Source organism: Urocitellus parryii, chromosome 5 (genome assembly GCF_045843805.1).
Source record: "Urocitellus parryii isolate mUroPar1 chromosome 5, mUroPar1.hap1, whole genome shotgun sequence".
NCBI classification, from domain to species: Eukaryota; Metazoa; Chordata; class Mammalia; order Rodentia; family Sciuridae; genus Urocitellus; species Urocitellus parryii.
This window is the reverse complement of record NC_135535.1, coordinates 17,032,327-17,050,874: the sequence shown is the minus strand read 5'-3', so window position 1 is coordinate 17,050,874 and position 18,548 is coordinate 17,032,327. Positions and strand designations below refer to the sequence as shown.

Genomic DNA, 18,548 nt, shown 5'->3' with positions numbered 1-18,548 from the left:
AAAATCCTCTAAAAGAAACAACGGGCGGATCACAGTGGCCGCTGGCGTTGGTGAATCCGTTGGGGGCCATTCTCCTGGCAGGTAGTGTTTTAATGGGCTCCGAATATTCTTCCAGGCTGAGCAGTGGAGCCCCCAGGGAGGCTTCGTGGCCTGTAGGTGAAGCCGAGTCTCTTCCCTTCCCCAGGTATACCGAGAGCGTCCACCTGATTCTTGGATTCACACCCTTGACCTTTATTCACCAAAAGTTCAATTCACTTTGGTTCTGCAGCCACCTCCCACAGGAGGGGCTTCCTGCCTCAAGGAGCTTACAGTCGTAGGGGAGAGGGCCGGGACCTGGCTGTGATAGGGTTCAGGTTACTCCCCAGCCAAATCAAGGCCAAATCCCTGAGATTTTTTTTTTTTTTTTCATGGAGAGTGAACCCAAGGGCACTCAATCACGGTGCTAATCCCCAGCATTTAAATTTTTTTATTTTGAGATAGGGTTTCACTAAGTTGCTGAGAGTCTTGCTAAGTCGCAGGGGCTGGCCTCAAACTTGCGATCCTCCAGCCTCGGCCTCCCAAGTCACTAGTATCACAGGTGTGCACCACCCGGCTGACCCTCAGTTTTCTTTATTGAATTTGTTTGTAGGTCTCTAATATGTTGGTTTCGAAGCGCTCTGGGTTGTCCCTGTGGGAGGCTCTGCGTGCAGAGAGCCATGAGAACCAGATGGTGAAGTTAGATAATGTTCTGGGGCTCCTGAGAAGTCACCTACAAACACAGGCATGCTGAATGTTTTGTAGAGCACCCGAAGGCCCTGGCTTCTGGGACGGCCTTTGTGCACATCTTGTCCAGCTGCTGACATCTGTAATTGGTGACACATCTCATTGTAGGTGCCGGGTTTGGATCTCGGCTCTGCCACATTGTAGCCATGTCATTGGGTAAATTCTTCGGCTCCTCTGAGCCTCAGTTTCCTCATCTTTAAAATGGGCACGAGACCACCTGCTTGCAAGGGGGTTAAGGACCTGAGGGGGTAAGTGTCAGTGTTTGTGGGGCGCACAGAGAGCTCATTTAAGGCACCTCAGAGCCCAGGAGGAGCACAGCATATTAATTTTGCTGCTTGCTTTGGTTGATTTTCACGACTTTGGCTAAGGAGGCGAATTAAACCATCCCGAGGGCGCACTGCACGGGGAGAAGTCGTGTGAGGACAGAGCTTGCTCACTCCTCTTTGTTCTGCTGCGAGGAGGGGCTTTGGCCTGGTCCCTGTTGGTATAGTCAGTGTCTGTTGTAACTTTGGGGTTGCTTGGCCTCTAGTTTTAGTTTCAGTCAATTGAAACACAAGTGCTGTGTACCTACTGTGCGTGAAGCACTCAGTCAGGCAGCAGGTGTGATGAGGGGGCAGCTGTGGGCCCTGTGGGGCTTGGCACTGCAGGGGGTGTGCCAGCCTCGGCTGGCCCTGCAGTACAGCTGTGGGACCTCTGGCCCTTCTGTCCCCTCTCTGAGCCGGTTTTCTCCTCTGAAAACGAGAAGCAGCCAGATGTGGCCAGTCCAGAACCTCTCAGGCTCCAGAAATGAGTTTGGATTCAATCTGCCAAAGATTGTTTGAAATAAAATGAAATCTCATGGCGATACAGGTTTTTACAAGTTTTGAATGGACTAGCCACGGATGTACTTTATTTATTTATTTTTGGTACCGGGGATTGAACTCAGGGGTACTCGACCACTGAGCCACATCCCCAGCCCTATTTTGTATTTTATATAGAGACAGGGTCTCACTGAGTTGCTTAGCGCCTCACTTTTGCTGAGGCTGGCTTTGAACTGGCCATCCTCCTGTCTTGGCCTCCCGAGCTGCTGGGATTACTGGTGTGCACCACCACGCCAGGCTCAGATGTAGTTTGGGTCTTGCTGTGGCTTTTTCCTCTGTCCTGAGTCTCCCCCGCTCTTTGATTTAAAAGAGCGTAATGGGGGGGGTGTCCCCAAAGGGCAGCACTGGATGCAGAACAAACTGAGCAGGGGTGGAGGCTGGGGCTCCCGGCCCTGCCCTCTCCTGGGAAGGCTTCAGGCCAGAGCTGGTCCCTAAGACAAGGCTTTGTTCTAAGAGCCGCCCTGTGGCCCAGGCCTAGCCTCCAGCTGTCTGAGATTTGGGGGGCCAGGAATTCCCATTTTTGTAGTATTAGAGTAGGGAATTGGTGCCAGGCCCCCCCTGCCCTGTAGATACCAGAATCCAGGGGCTCTCAGGTCCTTCATATAATATAAAATATTACAGTATTTGCATAGAACCCCCACATCCCCTGTCCCCATTAAGTCTTCGTGAGATTACTCACAACACCCAATGCCTGGCACCTCGCTGTTCTGCTCTACAGTTGAGGGGACACGGATTGGGTAGCTCTAATGCTTGGGGCCCTTTGAAGTGTTCCGGATTGCAGAGGGTCTGCATCGGGAATGTTTGCCTAGACTTCAGCAGCTAACGCCTCCTCATCCCCAAATCCCAAACCTGAAACTTCCTCTGAGCACTGTGACACTCTCAGAGTTCCAGATTTAGGGTCTGGCCTCAGGACACTCAGTCTGTCCCCACAAGATCTCGTTCCTAGCGAGGCCGCTGGCTCCGTGGCAGAGCCGGGGCGGGTCCAGTCCTGCGCCCTGTCCCACGGATGGTTTTTCGGGGCCAGGGCCAGGCCGTTTCCCACGCTGGTTCCGTGGCCACGCGTCACGAGGCCCTCGGCACTGTTACTGTGGGTGTCCTGGAGCTGAGCGTGGGAGACAGGAAGGTGGCCCTCGAGGCTGTCCCGTGGGTGAACCCAGGCCTGGTCCGGACCTGGTTGGCCTTAATGTCTGAACACCTCCTTTTCCAGGGCTGTCTGGTGACCCGCTGGTCCTGGGGCTTTCCTGGTATTGGCACCACAGGTCCCGAGCTCCCAGGGTCTCAGTCCCTGGGGAACCAGGTCAGTTGGTTGTTCTGCTTTCAGCACAATGACCTGGGGGAGGGGGGTCAGCTGTGACGGACTGTCCTCCTGGGGGTGCTGTGGGTGCCCTGGGGCAGGATGCTGAGGGTGGATCAGACCTGTCCCGTCTGGCCGGATGCACTGTGCTGGGCGTGGGTGTGAGTGGGGCCCTGGGCAGACAGCTGCTTTGCGCTCGGGGAGCCTGGAACTGGTGAGGAACCACGTCAGGCTGTTAGCAGGTCGGGGGCTTTGGAACGGTCCCCAGTCAGCTGGATGTTAGGGTGGTCTTGCCGGAGGGAGGACGGAGCCCCACTGGACTTGGTAGTTTAGTACATAAGTGCTTCGCTTTGAATGCTGAATGAACTGGCGGCACAAAGATGGTGTCGATGTGAGTGCGAAGCCCTCTTTCCCTGCCTTTAGAAAGAGACCGGGATTGGAACGTGCTACCTGCCCTTCCATTTGCTGGCTGTGTGATCTCAAGCAAATTACAGAACCTCTCTGGGCTTCAGTTTCCTCAACTGTAAGATGGGAATAGATGCTGTTATTACTGTTATCTAACTTGAAGGGTTTTTATGAGGAGTCACTGAAACCATGTGAGCAAAGGGCTCAGCCCTGTGCCTGCCTGTACCGGGCACGTGGTAATCCTCACACCTGGCCGCCGTGATTATTATGAACTGGATTTTCCAAGAGCTGACTTCCAGCCCTGGCTCCGCAGCCAACTCCACAGGGGACTTGAGATCATCCTGTCACTTTCTGAGGTTCCTGTGAATGGCAGGCTTTGGGCTGTGTCCTCGTCCCTTGGATGCTGACGACTTGGTTTTGCGACGTGCCTGGAGGCGGGTTCTGCCTGGCTCCCGGGACGTCTGACCCCAACCAACAGCCCAGCCGCCCCCCCTGGTGCCAGCAGCGCTGACCGGGCCACAGGAGCCACCGAGACCCGGACGGCAGATTCCTCTGCCCCGAGCTGGCTCCCGCACCCTGCGCGGGTGGAGGCGGGGACAGAGCTTCACCCGGAGACGGTGCCCTCTTCATCCTGGTGCCACAAGCCCGCGGCTGGGGTCACGCTTTAGCTTTGGGAAGACGCGGGGCTCCTGGGGTCCCAGAAGCTACGCTGTGCACGGAAACAGCGAGGTCCCTGGGCCTTTCCTTCCATGGCGTTGAGAAAGAAGAAAACGACTGTCGGAGCTCAATAAAACCCCGGGTGGGTGGACGGCAGGAGGTCACCCAGGGGTGACCATCAGTTGTCCTCAGGGACTCGCTTCCTTTGGTCATCAGGCCTTACACTTTCAAAGGGGGAAAATAACTCCCAGCAGCTCCCTCCACATCCAGCACGACCGTCCCGCGCGGTGCCCTGACGGGTGCTGAGGGCCTGGAACGTTCGGGGGGCCTCTGGAGGACCTGCTGGGTCCCAGGCAAGCTGAGTGACATGGGGACGGCCTGCCTCCCCAGCCCAGCCTCTCGCAGGCTCTCGATGAACATCTGTTAAGTGAATGATTCTGCCATCGTGGCCATCCGTGGTCTGGCCAGCCCGTCCTGCCTGTCCTGCCCATGCGTCCTGCAGCCCCGGGTTGCCTAGGGGACCACCCGTCCTAGACGTGGCCAGACAGCAGGCCTCAGGCCAGGAGGGAACTGGGGAGATGTTTCCGTGGCCCTCACTTGTGGTCCAGCTGGGTGACTGACCCTGGGTGACTGAGCTAACCCTGCCGGGCCCCAGCCCGCCCCTCAGTAAAGAGGGGACAGTAAAAAGGAGACATCAGTGGCACCCGCCCCGTAGGACCTCTGTGAGGGTCAGTGAGCCGAACTCGAGTGCTCTCTACGTTGACGGCCACCGCCTGCCGGTCGGCCTCTGGACCTGCCCTGATGCCCCTTGTCCTCAGTCACACACAGCGTAAAATCTCAGACTCCAGCAAGTTCTGTAGGCCACAACCAGGGACCCCACCCACCAAGGGTGAAAAATAGCAAAAAATGTCACATGTGTGCTGCAAAGGCACAGGGATTATTTTTTGGGGTACCAGGGACTGAACCCAGGGGTGCGTCACCACTGAGCCACACCCCCAGCCAGGCTGAGCAGTGGCAGGAGGTGGCCCTGAGCTCACAGGTCGGGCTGCACCCACCAGGTACACGTGGCTTTGGGCAGACGAGGCCTTGACCTCACTCAGGGGCCTGAAGTGCACAGAGGCTCTGGGAGGACCCCTCTTCCCAGGCGCCCAGCGCGCCCCACTCTGTCGACAGCAGGATTGTTATCATCCTAATAAACGGCACTCAGGGCCCCTCCGGCTTCTGAGACCTGGGGTGCCAAAGCCAGTTCACAGGCGCCCCGTGGAGTCACAGGCAGGGCTGCAGGCGGAGGCCCCGAGTCGCAGGCCCCACACGGTCAAAGCATTTTAAAGGCCTTTGCATTAGAAAAATAAACCAATTAAATAATACTGCCTTCCATAAAAAGCAGACTTTTAATGGATTCCACGGTAGGGTTTCACGGTGGCCGTCCCGCAGCCCGGGGCCCCGATGAGCCAGTCTGTCGCCACAGGGAGAACTTAATCTTGCATGGCGTGGGCATAATTTTACAAGTTTTATGGCTGTTTTTTCTCCTCCGAAGCGTTGCTGTGTCGTTGTGCACCAAGGGTGACTGGCGTGCATTTAACAGCTTACCTCCTCTTTGGTGGAAATGAAAAATGAAGTCATAAATGAAGAAAAACACAAGGTAGACTTTCCCCTGCCTCTTCTTGGGGCCGACGTGGAGGGACAAAGAGCCAGTGTTCCCCTGGTCAGCCTGGTCACGTTCCAGCAGCTTTTATGTATTGACATTTGCCTGCGGATCCTGGGAAGGCTGCCGGCCAGGCAGGGCGTGTGTGGAGCTGTGACCCCGGAATACTTGGGGTGGTTCGGCAGGGCAGGGGTTGGTGCACTGGGGCCTGGGGACCAAATGCAGCCCCCTGCCGGTGTTTGTTAAGCAGTTGAAATAAATCAAAAGAATGATATTTCCTGACATGTGAAAAGTATCTGAAATTCAGATGCTACTGTCCTTAAATTTTTATTTTATTTTATTTTATTTTATTTTTTTTGGTACTGGGGATTGAACCCAGAGGTACTTTACCACTGAGCCACATCCTCAGCCCATTTCATTTTTTATTTTGAGACAGGGTCTTGCTGTGTCGGTGAGGCTGGCCTCAAACTCTGGATCCTCCTGCCTTAGCCTCCTCAGTGGCTGGGATTACAGGCGTACGCCACCATGCACAGCCATGAATGCACTTAAGGGCTGGGGATGTGGCTCAAGTGGTAGCGCACTGGCCTGGCATGTGTGAGGCACTGGGTTCGATTCTCAGCAGCACATAAAAATAAAATATTGTGTCCACCTAAAAACAAAATAAATATTAAAAAATAAATAAACTCACTTTGATTGGCGCTCGGCCCTGGCCATTCCCCATAGAAACTGAGGCACAGAGAGGCTAGGCAATTTGCTCAACATTACACAGCCAATATATGGTAGAGCCAGGATTCAAGTCCAGACTGTTCCAAGGAACGAGGGGATGTCCCACTGTGTACTCTGCTGTCACTGTATAGCGGGTGAATCCTTTAGGCTTAGGAAAGGGACTATTTTCCTTGTTCCACTCTGGCCCCTATTATATGATTGCATTACAAAGTTGCCTCCTATTTTGGAAGAAGCACTTATTCAATATTCCCCCCTCAACTTCCCTGTTCCTGTTTTTTGGGGGGGTACCAGGGATTGAACTCAGGGGCACTAGACCATGAGCCACTTCCCCAGCCCTGTTTTGTCTTTTATTTAGAGACAGGGTCTCACTGAGTTGCTGAGCACCTCACCATTGCTGAGGCTGGCTTTGAACTTGTGATCCTCCTGCCTCAGCCTCCAGAGCTGCTGGGATCATGGGCGTGCACCATTGTGCCCGGCCCATCTTTCCTTCTTTCCCCCTCTCCTTTCCTCCTCTGCCACAATTAATGATCAGGCCTGTCTAGGCCTTAGGCACTGGTGAGGGACGGCACAGAGCCAGGGTGTCTGTGAGCAAGAATCCATTTCTGTTTAAAAACCCTGTCTGGGTGGCCTGGATGCTGGTGGGCTTTGAGTTCTCTTCGTTCCCCCCTTTGACCCCCTGGGTCGTCTCTGCCCATCCAGGACCAAACTCCCTCCCCCCCTCTCTGGGACACGAGTTGATATTTTAAAGAAAACATGGCATCCTAACAAGAGGCTTAGGAGAGGCCAGGCCTGCGGCCGCGCTGGGGGTGGGAGGAGAATCACGGGGCACTTCCAGACACCAGGCGCGAGAGGTCCAGGTCACCGAGTGCGGAGGGACCGTCCACAGGGGGACCGTCCACGGAGTCGTGAGTGGCCTTGGGCTGCACGATGATGTCCAGGTCAGCGTCAGGCCATGGGAGGTCTGGACAGAGCTAAGAGTGCCTACTGCCTGGTGACGTCACTGTCACCGAAGGGCTGTGCGCCTGTTGCGTGCATATTTGGGTGATGCTGGGCCACCTTGCGCAGGGCTCCGCGCAGCTCTGGTTATTTCCCAGCAAACCGCTTCTGGCCGCGGACTTGGCTGGGAGACCCACTGCCTGGGACGTGGCAGCCGCGTCCCTTTTCTTTTTTGGGGTCCAGGGACAGCATGAGGAGCTCTCCTTGCTCGGAGCTGCCTGTGCCCCAGTCTCTCCCCGCTCCTGGATGCCTTCTGCTCGGTCAGCCCTCTGCCTCCTTCCTGACCAGCTTCCTGACCAGCTTCGCTTTCTCTCCTCAGTCATGCGGAGGAATCCCTTTGGTGTGGACATCTGCTGTCGAAAGGGGTCACGGAGTCCCCTGCAGGAGCTCTACAACCCGATCCAGGTAAGCCTGGGGCGCCTCCGTGCTCTCCTGACGGTCAGCATGTGGCGGTTTGGGGGTGGGGGAAGTGGGACAGAAAAACTGCCAAAGGATGGACTGGGGAGACTTGAAACCGCCCTCCCTCGCCCTGCAGTGGTCCCGGTCCCCAGCACAGGTTGAGCACCCTCATCTGAATGTCTGACATCCAAAGTGCTCTGCAGTTGAAAACTTTGGGAGCCCAACATGGCCATGGTGCCACAAATGGGAATATTCTACTCCCGACCTCCTGGGACTGGTGGCAGTCACCATGCAGGTGCATTGGAAAGATTGTCCCTTCAGGCTCTGGGTCTGAGGAGCATTTGAAGTGCAAATGAAGGTCGTGTTTAGAATTGAGTCCCAGCCCCAGGTTACCTGTGAGGTCTGTGCAAGGTGTTCCAAAATGTGAAAAAATCCCCAATCTGAAATGCTCTGGCCCCAGGCATTTGAAGGGGGACTCTCAACCTGGGGGACACTTGGGAACCTGGTAAGAAATGTTGACAATGAACAGAGGCCCCGGGGTGCTGGCTAGAGGCCCTGGGGGCCAGCCTCTGCTCTCAGACCTTCAGGGTGCGCAGGGGTAGCCCTGGGCTCAGGGCTTGAGGAGCCTCCCCCAGGCTCGGGGTGGGCAGGCCCTCTCTCCCACGTCCCTTGTGTGTGGGGACCTCCTGCTAAAGAGGGTCCCGTCAGTCTGACTTGTTCATTGAATGAGGCAGCAAACGAGGCCTCTGGGGTCGGTTATGAAATGAGCTGCTTTGGGAGAAAAATAAAAACAAAATAGAACAACAACAACAAAAAGCTCCCGTCAAAGAGTCGTGTGGCTGGTGGAGAGAGGAGTGGAGTTGGGGTGGCCGGTCACCATGGCGACGGCCCCGTGGTGTGGGGTCCTGATGTGGAAATCCCTGGCTGGCCCTCTGGAGGAGCGTTAATCCCCGCCTGGGGACAGGGACAACCCTGGCTGAGGTTGAAGGGCTGGGGGAAGGGGCGGGGTGTGGCTCGGCCTTCCAGGATGCTGGACTCCAGGGCATGAGGCTAGGAAGTGTCTGGTCCCCATCTCTCCGGCCTCCCTCCTCCACTCCCTTCTGAGTGCATGGGCTCTGTGTCTGAGCAGCTTGGTGGCCTGATCCGGCTGGCCCGGGCCCTGCCACCCCACCTCGGGGCTCTGGGTGCGACTCGGCCAGATGAACCCGCCGACCACAAACCCAGTCCTGCTAGAGCCTCTCTGCTGGCTTCGGGTGACCCCGCGGGGGATGTGATCTTGCCCTTTCCTTTGGTGGCCCGTGACCTGACCATTACTGGCCGGCGTCCCAGCCCATCGACACTGCTGTCTCCAGGAAGAGGGGACCAGGCTTTGACTGCCCCCGGGGTCTCTGACAAGCCGGGTTGAAAGCCACGCAGGCCACTCAATGCTCACCATCCCTGTCTTTTGGTGGACATCTCGCGGTGGCAGGGGACACAGGATGTCCCGGGCAGACTGTTTCTGGTGGAGTCCTCTGAGTGGGAGGTCTGTGCCCATGTCCTGGGCCCCCCACACCTAACACGGGGTCTGGCTGGGGGCAGGTGCCCCGGTATCTGTGGTTGAAAGAGTGGACATCTGGGCTCCGGCTCCAGCTCCCCTCTGACTCGTTGTGTGACCTGCAGCCACAGGGGACCCCTGCAGATTGTTCCCACCCGATCCTCTCTCTGGGAAGTTGGGAGAGTTCGATCATTCTGACGTGTCAGAGGCGGCATGGCCTGTCATCGGCGAGGTCACAAGGGTGGCTTCGGTATCACAAGTGCTCACAGTCAGACTGGGTTCAGAGCCTGGTGTCCGCATTCCCCCACGGGGTGACCACGGGCAGGTGACCATCTCCAGGGAGGAGCCCCTCTGAGACGCCCTCCCTGATCTATAACACGGGGTGAATCACACCCACCCTGCAGGGCCACCCGAGGTGCGTGTCCTGCTCCGGGGCCCCCGTGGGTGTCCACTGCTGGGTCCACTTGCTCCTGACTTGGTGGCTTCTGTCCTCCGGAGTGTGAGCCTCCTCATGGAGCTCGGGGCCAGGGGCAGGAGGGTGGTGAGGCCACGGGCTCGGCTCCTCTGAGGTGTCCCTGGTTATCAGGATTGCCACGCGTGATGGACGGCCAGGGCGGACCCGCTTGGTGCCTCGTAAACCCGCCAGAGGAGCGGCGACCCTCTGGGTGGACGGCATCTTGTCCTTAGGGTGGGGCTCCGAGTGACCTCCAGATGGGAAGTCCGTGTAGCCCTGGCCTGGAACATGGGCGGGACGTCATTGGTGAGGATGTACATGGGTGAGTCATTGTCCTTCTTCAAGGATGGCTCGGCATGTCCTCGGCCCCTTCAGCTGGCAGCGGGGAGACGTCCCTGCAGGAAGATGGCCCTGTTTCCTCGGGATGTTTTCTCTGAGGCTGGCTTCCGCGACGGTTGTAACTGCGTTCCGTTCCCACGCGAAGCCTCCGAGTGGCCCTGGGGGAGGCTATGCTGACAAGTTATTTGGGTTTGACATGGGATGATGACAGGGGGACCCTTTATTTTATATGACAGAAAACTCAACATTAGACCTGGGTGTGGTGGCGCTCGCCTGTGATCCCAGCAACTCCAGAGGCTGAGGCAGGAGGATTGCAGGTTCGAGGCCAGCCTCAACAACTCAGCAAGAACCACTAAAGACAGTAGGAACTACTAAAGACAACCCAGAACAAACTGCAAATACCTCTATGCTGTGCTCACTGTGGCTAGCAAAGTTCTCCTGGCAGGAATTGCCTCCCTTGATACTTCTCCCAAATAAGTATAAACCCAGAGTGTCACTGGACCAAGGTTCATACCTCCCTTGGGAGAACTGGCTGTAATCTGATTTTGGCTTCAGGGTTTTCTTATTTTAGTGCCCTGCAAACCCCTAACCATTAAGACAACAATTGTTTAAAAAAAAAAAAAAAACAACCCGTGTAGCCGGTGGTATTCTTAGCAGAGCTGCACTCTGATGTCTTGTAATTTTCCTGGTTCTCTGCTGCCTCCCTGGCCCCAAAATAAATCGTAATTGCCCAGCAGATCAACTGGCGTCAAGTCACCCAAAGTTCAGGGGCTGCCAAGTGCATATTTGTGGGCCCAGCCATCTGTGGGCCGCGGGGCTCAGCTCTGCCCAGGGTAGGGCTCTGCTGTCACCATGAATAGGGCATAATTGCCCCTCCTACCCGCGGGGTAGGCGCACCCATCCTTCTTCCTCGCCAGCTGCCTGGTCCGCCTGCCGCCTGGTCCGCCTGCCACCTGGTCCGCCCGCCCGTGGGCCCCCTGAAGCCCAACATCCCCAGCCCCTCAATGAGTCTTCCCAACCACCCAGAGGAAGGTCTCCGACGACCCCATTTCCCTGATCAGTTAACGGAAGCTCAAGAGGTCGAGCGGTTTGCCAAGATCACACAGCTCCTGAATGACAGAACGGGCCCATCTGGCCCTGCTGGACCGCAGGAGAGGGGAAGCAGCACTCTGTCTCCCCCAGGAGAATTGTTCCCTGCAGGGTCTCCTTCCTAGCTGCTCAAGCTGAGGCCCGGGGTATGCTCTGGACCAAAGGCAGGAGACAGGACGTATGGGCTGGAGGGAAGGCGCAGGAGGTGTCCCGCTAGGCAACTGCGGATTCGTATGTTGTGTAGGGAACCTTATATTGGGCTCTGCAGAGGAGAGCCAGGCTAAGCAGGAGTCACCGCAGGAACTCTGCTGTGGGACGGCACACTCTGGTGACAGGTGGATGCTGGGCGCGCTGATCCAATTGCAAGTGTGGGTTGGTGAAAGTCTGCCCAGGGTCGAGCCCGGGGTGGGCATGCTCCCAGCCCCCACCCAAGGAGCTCTGGGAGCATTGCTTGACAAAATTTGCCTCTTCTGCAGACATTTCTAGAATAAACGGGGGAAAGGCACAGGAAGAGGGCCCCTGAGCATCTGAGTGCTGGATGACAAGTTTTTGCAAAGTTATGGGGACTTTGGTTGTGAGTAGCAACCTCTCCTGGCAGGGTGCACGTGGAGGAGCTCCACAAGGAGCTGGCACGGGCGTGGGTCACAGCAGACTTCATGTGACAAGGAGCGGGGATGGCGGTGCAGACAGAGCAGCCGGAGCTGGGGCACATAGGAGACCCGGGAGGAGCTTGTGGCCAGAGTCAGGGTGAGGCTGGGAGCTGGCTGGAGAGGGGGCAGGAGAGGCTGGTGCCCGGAGAAGGGTCTCACCCACCATTCTGGAGGGGTCAGTGGTCAGGGCTGCTGTCACCAGGGCTCACAGGAGCGAGTGTGCAACTTAGGAACCAGCTCGGCTCCTGGCGGCTGCCCATCACGGATTCAATGGATTAGATCATTGGATCCACTCGGGGGCTTCTAAAAACTGACCCGTGCCCAGGGCTCCTCCCTGGAGACTCTGGCCTTGTCTGTCTGGGATGCGGCCGGGGTGTTGATATTCCAGAGCTGCCTCCTGAGTCTCAGGGGCGGCCGAACTCAAAAGCACTGGGTCGGAGGGTCTTTAGGGACTGGGGACCTTGGCTTCAAATATCTTTGATTCCTTGATTCTAACATGACCTGCCACTTGAAAGCCACTCCAGGTGTGTGCGTGGGGAGTGTTCATTAAGTTCCCACTCTCTTTCCATATGAAGGCCCGTGTCTACTCTGCCACCAAGACAAGGGGCGACTGTCCCTCATCTGCTCAATGGAATAGTTGTGGGTCTGCTGTCTTGAGGTTGGACACTTGACCAGCACCACGTAGATAAATCCAGAAGGCAAACCTCCAGGGAAAGTGTTGGGACAAGCCCAGATAAGCACCCTGGACCCCCCCACCTTGATCCCAGACTCGTTCCAGGCCAGGCATCAGGTGGGGGTCCCCAAAGGATCAGATGCCATCTCACAGATCAGCAAGTGGCCGAGGGCTGTCTGTCTTTCCACTGCTGTTTGGGAAGAAGGATCCTGACTGGTGGTGCATACTGGGGTGGGCAAGAAGGAGCACCAGGGGACAGTCCCCAGTGCTTCATTGCCAACCACCTGGTCAATGACGAGGCCAGCTGATTATCTTGCTTTGACCCAACAGCTGTCTACCAGCCGAAGCGGGATTAATTGATTTAGGCGTAGACTGGCTCCGTGTGCGGGGTGATTACTTACTGTCAGGCCACCAGAACGGCAGCTGGCGGGCAGTGACCAGCTGGGCCGTTCACCTGGTCTCACACACGGCACTCGGGAGCGTGCTCCATTATTGATTGCAAATTACAATGGCCCGGCCAGGCTCACGGCGGAAGCCAGGGACAGAGAGCTGCCTGCTTTTTGCCTGGGTTAGTGGGTCCATTATTCCCTGGTCAGTGAAGCTGCCCTGGTCAGATTTCCAATCCAGGCAGGACAGATGGGGACACTAGACTTAGATGCAACTTGAGTCAAAGGAGAGGATTGGGTGCTTGAGGGAACCGGGGAGTCCTTGCCCAGTGTAGGGCCTGGGGCCGTTACCCAACTGTCCCAAACCTTGGTTTCCTTGTCTATAACATAAGGGCCCAGCACCAGTCCTGCAGGTTGGTGAGAGTCCACGTCCTGTGTCAGAGGTACCCAGGACAGTGCCAAGGTGAAGAGTTGGTGGAATTGGTGGTCGTGCATTGTCTGGATGCAGTTGGGTGACTGGGGCCAACTCTTAGGGAGTCTGGGCCTTTCCTAGGCCCCTGTGTGACAGGCGCAGACATTCTGCAGGCACATTGGGGATTGTGTTGAATAATCATAAGATACATGATTCGCTCCTGCCTGAGACTCCCAGCTGGAGTCATCAGGAGCACATCCTACCATCTTGATTTATGTCGTGGGTCTCGCAGACTCTGCTGATCAGGGAGCTTGATGGAGCAGCTCGAGGCCGCGCGTGCCTCTGTGGGTACGTGTGTGCGGGTGTGGATGCGTGGGGCCACGCGCCCTGGAAAACGGGCAGACCCCGTGTGGGTGGTTCAAAAGACCCCCGTGGCTGTGTGTGCCCATCTCGGTACCTAGCTGAGCCCCTCAGTAGCAGATGGTGATCCCGAGGCCGCGCCATGGACCCCACAGAGGGGTCCACATTTAACTGGGGCTTTCTCTACAGAAAGTTGTTCTGTTCCAGAAATGGAAGCTTCCCTCTCCCTGGTGCTTTCCGACCTGGAGAAGCAGCACGCTGCTCGACGGGGTCTTCCCGGGTCAGTCCGCAGAAATACAATCTGACATACTTCCACGCGAGAAGGGTATTCGGGTGACAAAATGACCTCAGCAATTGCCAAATGGCAATACAGCTGTACGAGATGCCACTGTCCTGAAAGTTATTTCCCGAATTACCCTCAATTATACGAGGCTTCCACATAATTTGATTTTTCTGTAAATGACCAACTCAGGTTGCTTCTGGGCCAACTCGATTTCAACCTTGTCGGGTGGATGGAGCTGAAACACAGCCTGTGCTCATCGTCAGGCTCCTTGTAGGAGAGACTCTGGGGGCGGCGATGGCAGGGGCCGGGGTCTGGAGGAGAGCCACCGCCCACCCCACTTCCACCAGCACTGGTGACCCTGTGTGTACCACAGGAATAAACACCAGGAGGACAGTTAGGAAGGATCCATGGAAAACATGGGGGGTGCCATACACATGCAAGCTGCCCAGACCCTGCTGAATTTTTCAATTCGCTCAGATGAAACCTCCTCCTAGAAGCTCTCCTTGATTTCTCCCCACTCCAAGCTCAGGTTAAACGTCTTCTAGAACGGTGCTGTCCACCAGCAGTGTAGGTCAGTCACACATAAAAGCTGAAACTTTCTGCTAGTCAGAGTGAAAAGTAGAAAGAGAACGATCGTTTATTTATCTGAGGCCGAGCCCTGGAGCGCCTGACTTCTAGGACAGCGGCCGCCGCAGTTTCTAAGAGCTGCTCTGCTGATCTCTGTGTACAACCCCCAAGGGGACACCGACAGCTTGGCAGGCAGTGGGTGGCCTGGAAGGAAGCTGGCCCTCCCGGGACACGCCACAGGGCGTGACGGCCAGCCAACTCCAGGGATGCCTAAAATGGCCTGTGGCAGCCTTGCTTAACTCAGGGATTTAAAGCCACAAAATGGCCAATCCGCAGGTCTGGCAGTCCCGCTGAGCCCCGAGAAGCCCTCTGGCCTCCTCCAGCACCAGGACGCCCACAGATCCGTCCTCGGATGAAGCAGATGGCCAGCCCAGGGACGTGGCTTGGCATGCTTGGGTCCCGGCCCTGGGTCCCGCCCCAGTGTTGGGGGAGAGTTCTGAAGCCATTCGGTCTAACAGTGGCCACGGGCACAGGCCCTGGAACCAGCCACCTGGGCTGGGATTCCTGTGCCACCTGCTGTGTGTGTAGGTGAGCTTCTTGCCCACTCTGGGCCCCAGCGTCCTCTCTTGGGGAAGGGGGACAGCCGCCTTACCTACCTCAAGTTCTGGTGAAAACTCAGTGCATCCAGATCAGGTGCTGGGAGGGTGCCAGGCCAGGGGCGAGGGCTGTTGTGATTCAGACAAGATCAAGGCGATTTGGAAGACGGAGGTTCAATGTGGCCTAGTTGGGTCGTCTTGCTCCTGCTGAAGGGAAACACCATCTCTAGATCAGGGCTTGCACTTTAGAATAGGAAAAAAAAAAAAAAAAAAAAATATATATATATATATATATATAGAGAGAGAGAGAGAGAGAGAGAAGGAAGGAGGGAAGGAAGGAAGGAAGGAAGGAAGGAAGGAGGGAGGGAGGGAGGGAGGGAGGGAAGGAAGGAAGGAAGGAGGGAAGGAAGGAAGGAGGGAAGGAAGGAGGGAAGGAAGGAAGGAAGGAGGGAGGGAGAGAGGGAAGAAGGAAATTTTAAAACGAGGTACCAAAGTCTGCGTTGCTGACACCGGGAAGCAAGAAGAGCCCTGGCCGCTCCCCGGGCACCGCGAGCTTCTGCTCTCCCCTGGCAGGTACGCAGGACCCTCGGGGGACAAGCTGTGCTCGGGCAGCCCTGGGTGCCCGTCCGTGGCCGGGAGTTGGAGCCCAGGGTGGGCCACATGGACGGCAGCCCCTGGGTTCCTCTGTCCAGAGGTCGGTGTCACCTGTTCAGAGGTGACCACGGTTCATCTTGCGGAGAAGAGGGAGGGGCACTGACGGGTGCCCTGGAAGCAGAGGTCACTGTAAACCTCTGAGGGCAGCCCTGGCCTCCTGGGGGTTGTGGGCCTGGGATGAAGGGGGTGGGTGGGTTGGGGAGCAGAGGCCCTTGGACGGCCATGGGTTGGGGTGTTTCTGACCACACCTGCCCCCACACCCAGCCTTCACCTCCAAGGGACATTGGAAGCCTCATCTTCCCCCCCCCCCCGACCCCTCCCTACCGCCCCGCCCCCCACCTGTGTCCCGAGTTCGGATTCCGCCTGTCCCACTTCCTAGCCATGAGATCTTGACCAATCATCTGGAAAACAGGAATAACTTATTTCAGCTAATGAGGCCACACGGGGACCGAGGTCAAAACCAGAGGTGCTCAGAGTCAGGCAGCCTGGGAAACCCCTCGTTACTGGCAGAGTGACTCGGCATCTGCTCCCTAATCTCTCTGTGCCTCAGTTTCCTCTCTCTGTTCAATGGGGATGATAACGGATCCAGCTCGAGTTGACGTGTGTGAAATCTAGAACAGTGGCTGGGGCATGTCAGTGAGGGTTGGCGTTGCTGTTATCATGGCTTCATGTTCATCCTTTAAACTTCCCAATGTTCTTCTTCCCCAAAAATCATCATCCCAGTTTGGGTCCGAGCTGCTGCCTCTAAGGGAGCCCAGTGGTCTGTGCAGGAGGCTCTCACCGGCACCCTGCTGCCGCTTCTCAATGTTCCCGACTTGACAGATGAGGAAACCGAGGCCTGAGGGGCTTTTGCTGCTGTTGAGACGCCAGGTCGTCCTGCCTGTTTGGGGAACTGCGCAGCCTGGTTCCGTTCAGGCTCTTGAGACCAGGCCAGGCCCCACCAGCTCAGCTGGGGTAGAGACTCCGGCTGGATGAGTGATCTGGACTCCTCTGGTTCTGTTACTGGTCTTAGGTAGAGATGGGTCCCCTCCGTCTCTGGTGGCTTCTGGGAGGTGTACACTGGGCTGGTAAATGGACCGCCCAGCGCCCGCTGGAGCAGGTGGCCAGCTGGCCCTCGGGCAGAGGAAGACCAGTGCTGCTCCCACGTGCCTGGGCGGAGGGTCTGGGGGTGCCTCCTGTTCCAGCAGGCAGGATTCCCGGGGTGGACGCAGGGCATGATGGAATGCGGGGCTACCACATCCTGTGCCGGAAGCTTCTTCCCCCTTCCTGGCAGGTCCCCTCTCCCAGAAACCCAGCCCCGCCCCGAGTCAGGCCCAGCATCCTTGAGCGGGGAACGACGTTGCTCAGGCCAGAGACGGTGCCTGACACAGGGAGGGAGCCAGAGGTTCTTCTGTGGATTTGGAACTTTTATTTCCACCAAAAAAAAAAAAAAAAAGGAAATGTTCGGAGGCTGTTTTTAGATCCTCCTCTTTTGAGTTTTCCCTGTGGGCAGAGTCACCACGTGTGATTTTCTTCCTGATTCACTCTTCTTGTCCAAAGGAGCCTATTTCCGTCACTCCGCCGAGTTCTTGTGTTGAGCTCAGTGGACACTCCAGCGACCGTCTTTAATGCACTTGTGGGGCCTGGTCAAGGACTGGTATTCAGAGGGGAGTCGAGATGGTCCCGGGTCTTGTTCCCAACCAGCAGGAAGTTCAAAGCCCTGATGGCCCCAGACAGGCAGCTGGGAAAGGCTCGAGGAGGTGCCCGGCCAAGCGCTGACTCCCCAGCCTCAGTCAAGTTCACGGAGGGAACTGGAGGACGTCCCTGCAGGTAGCGAGTTACAGCCCACGGGATTTGCAAATGGAACATTCTGGTGTATCCTTTTGATCCAAGACTGCCCTGAACGTCTGTTAGCAAGCTTAGGATCTTTGCAGAGGGACAAATTTGAATTGGAGAAAGACTATCTCTTAGCTACTGAGGGAACCCCGCCAACCGCCCAGCACTGAGGCTGTGTTATTTGTCATTGTCATTCCAGCAAACTCCCGTTCCGAGCCTGATGGGGACTTCTTGAACATCCCATTGCATTTTATAGGGAAATCGCGGGGCCAGAGTGGCCTTTGGAAAAGGAGGAGGCCCCAAGGCTGCCTTGAGATGCGTCTCTCAGAGGCATTCTGTCACCACAGACTAGCTGGCCAATGGTGTCACCCCTTTCCTGTGTTCTCTGTTGGTGACACCGGGGACTGTCATCCGCAGAACAGTTCATCTCAGTCCCAGATCCCATCCCCGGCTCAGCTCGCAGGTGGCCGGTTTTCTTTCGTTTGACAGGAGAAATGAGCTGGTGCCCGAAACCCAGGGTGACTTCTTTAAGGAATCGGCAGCTAGGAGGAGAGCTGGGAGGGGCTGAAGTCCAATTATTCATGGTCACCAGGGACAGGAACTGAATGTCCACACACAGGCTCCCTGCGTCGCGTTCATCGATCGCCTCCCGGCCAACGTCCTCCAACGGCACCAGGACACGGGCCGAGCTCCTGAGAGGGCAGCTGGTCAAGTTCACCTGCCAGCCCTCTTTTAATGAGAAGTGTCAGGAGGGACCGGGATGAACAGAAATCCCCACCCCCGGCTTATTTATTTGTGTGTTTGTATATTTTTCTTCCTCTTCTGGAGTACAGTGTCTATTTTTCTTGAGCAAGTGTCCAAATGGAGCTTCTTTTGTGGGCTGGTTGTTTCCTTGTTGTCACCTCAGGGGACAGTATAGGACGTGGTGATTTTCTTTAAGCCAAAAAAGAAAAAAAAAAAAGCCAATCCGCACTTGATCGGGATTCAGGCCC

General features: G+C 56.5%; 1 protein-coding gene across 2 annotated transcripts in view; it reads left to right on the top strand.

Moving 5' to 3' along the window:
- The window catches only part of Chst11 (carbohydrate sulfotransferase 11), a 208,723-nt gene that overhangs the window by 100,262 nt on the left and 89,913 nt on the right, over nucleotides 1-18,548 (top strand). For both annotated transcript variants that reach the window (XM_026398486.2, XM_026398481.2), the window contains exon 2: nucleotides 7,665-7,750. In XM_026398486.2, the coding sequence (XP_026254271.1) occupies nucleotides 7,665-7,750 (86 nt within the window). The remainder of the gene's footprint in view (nucleotides 1-7,664; nucleotides 7,751-18,548) is intronic.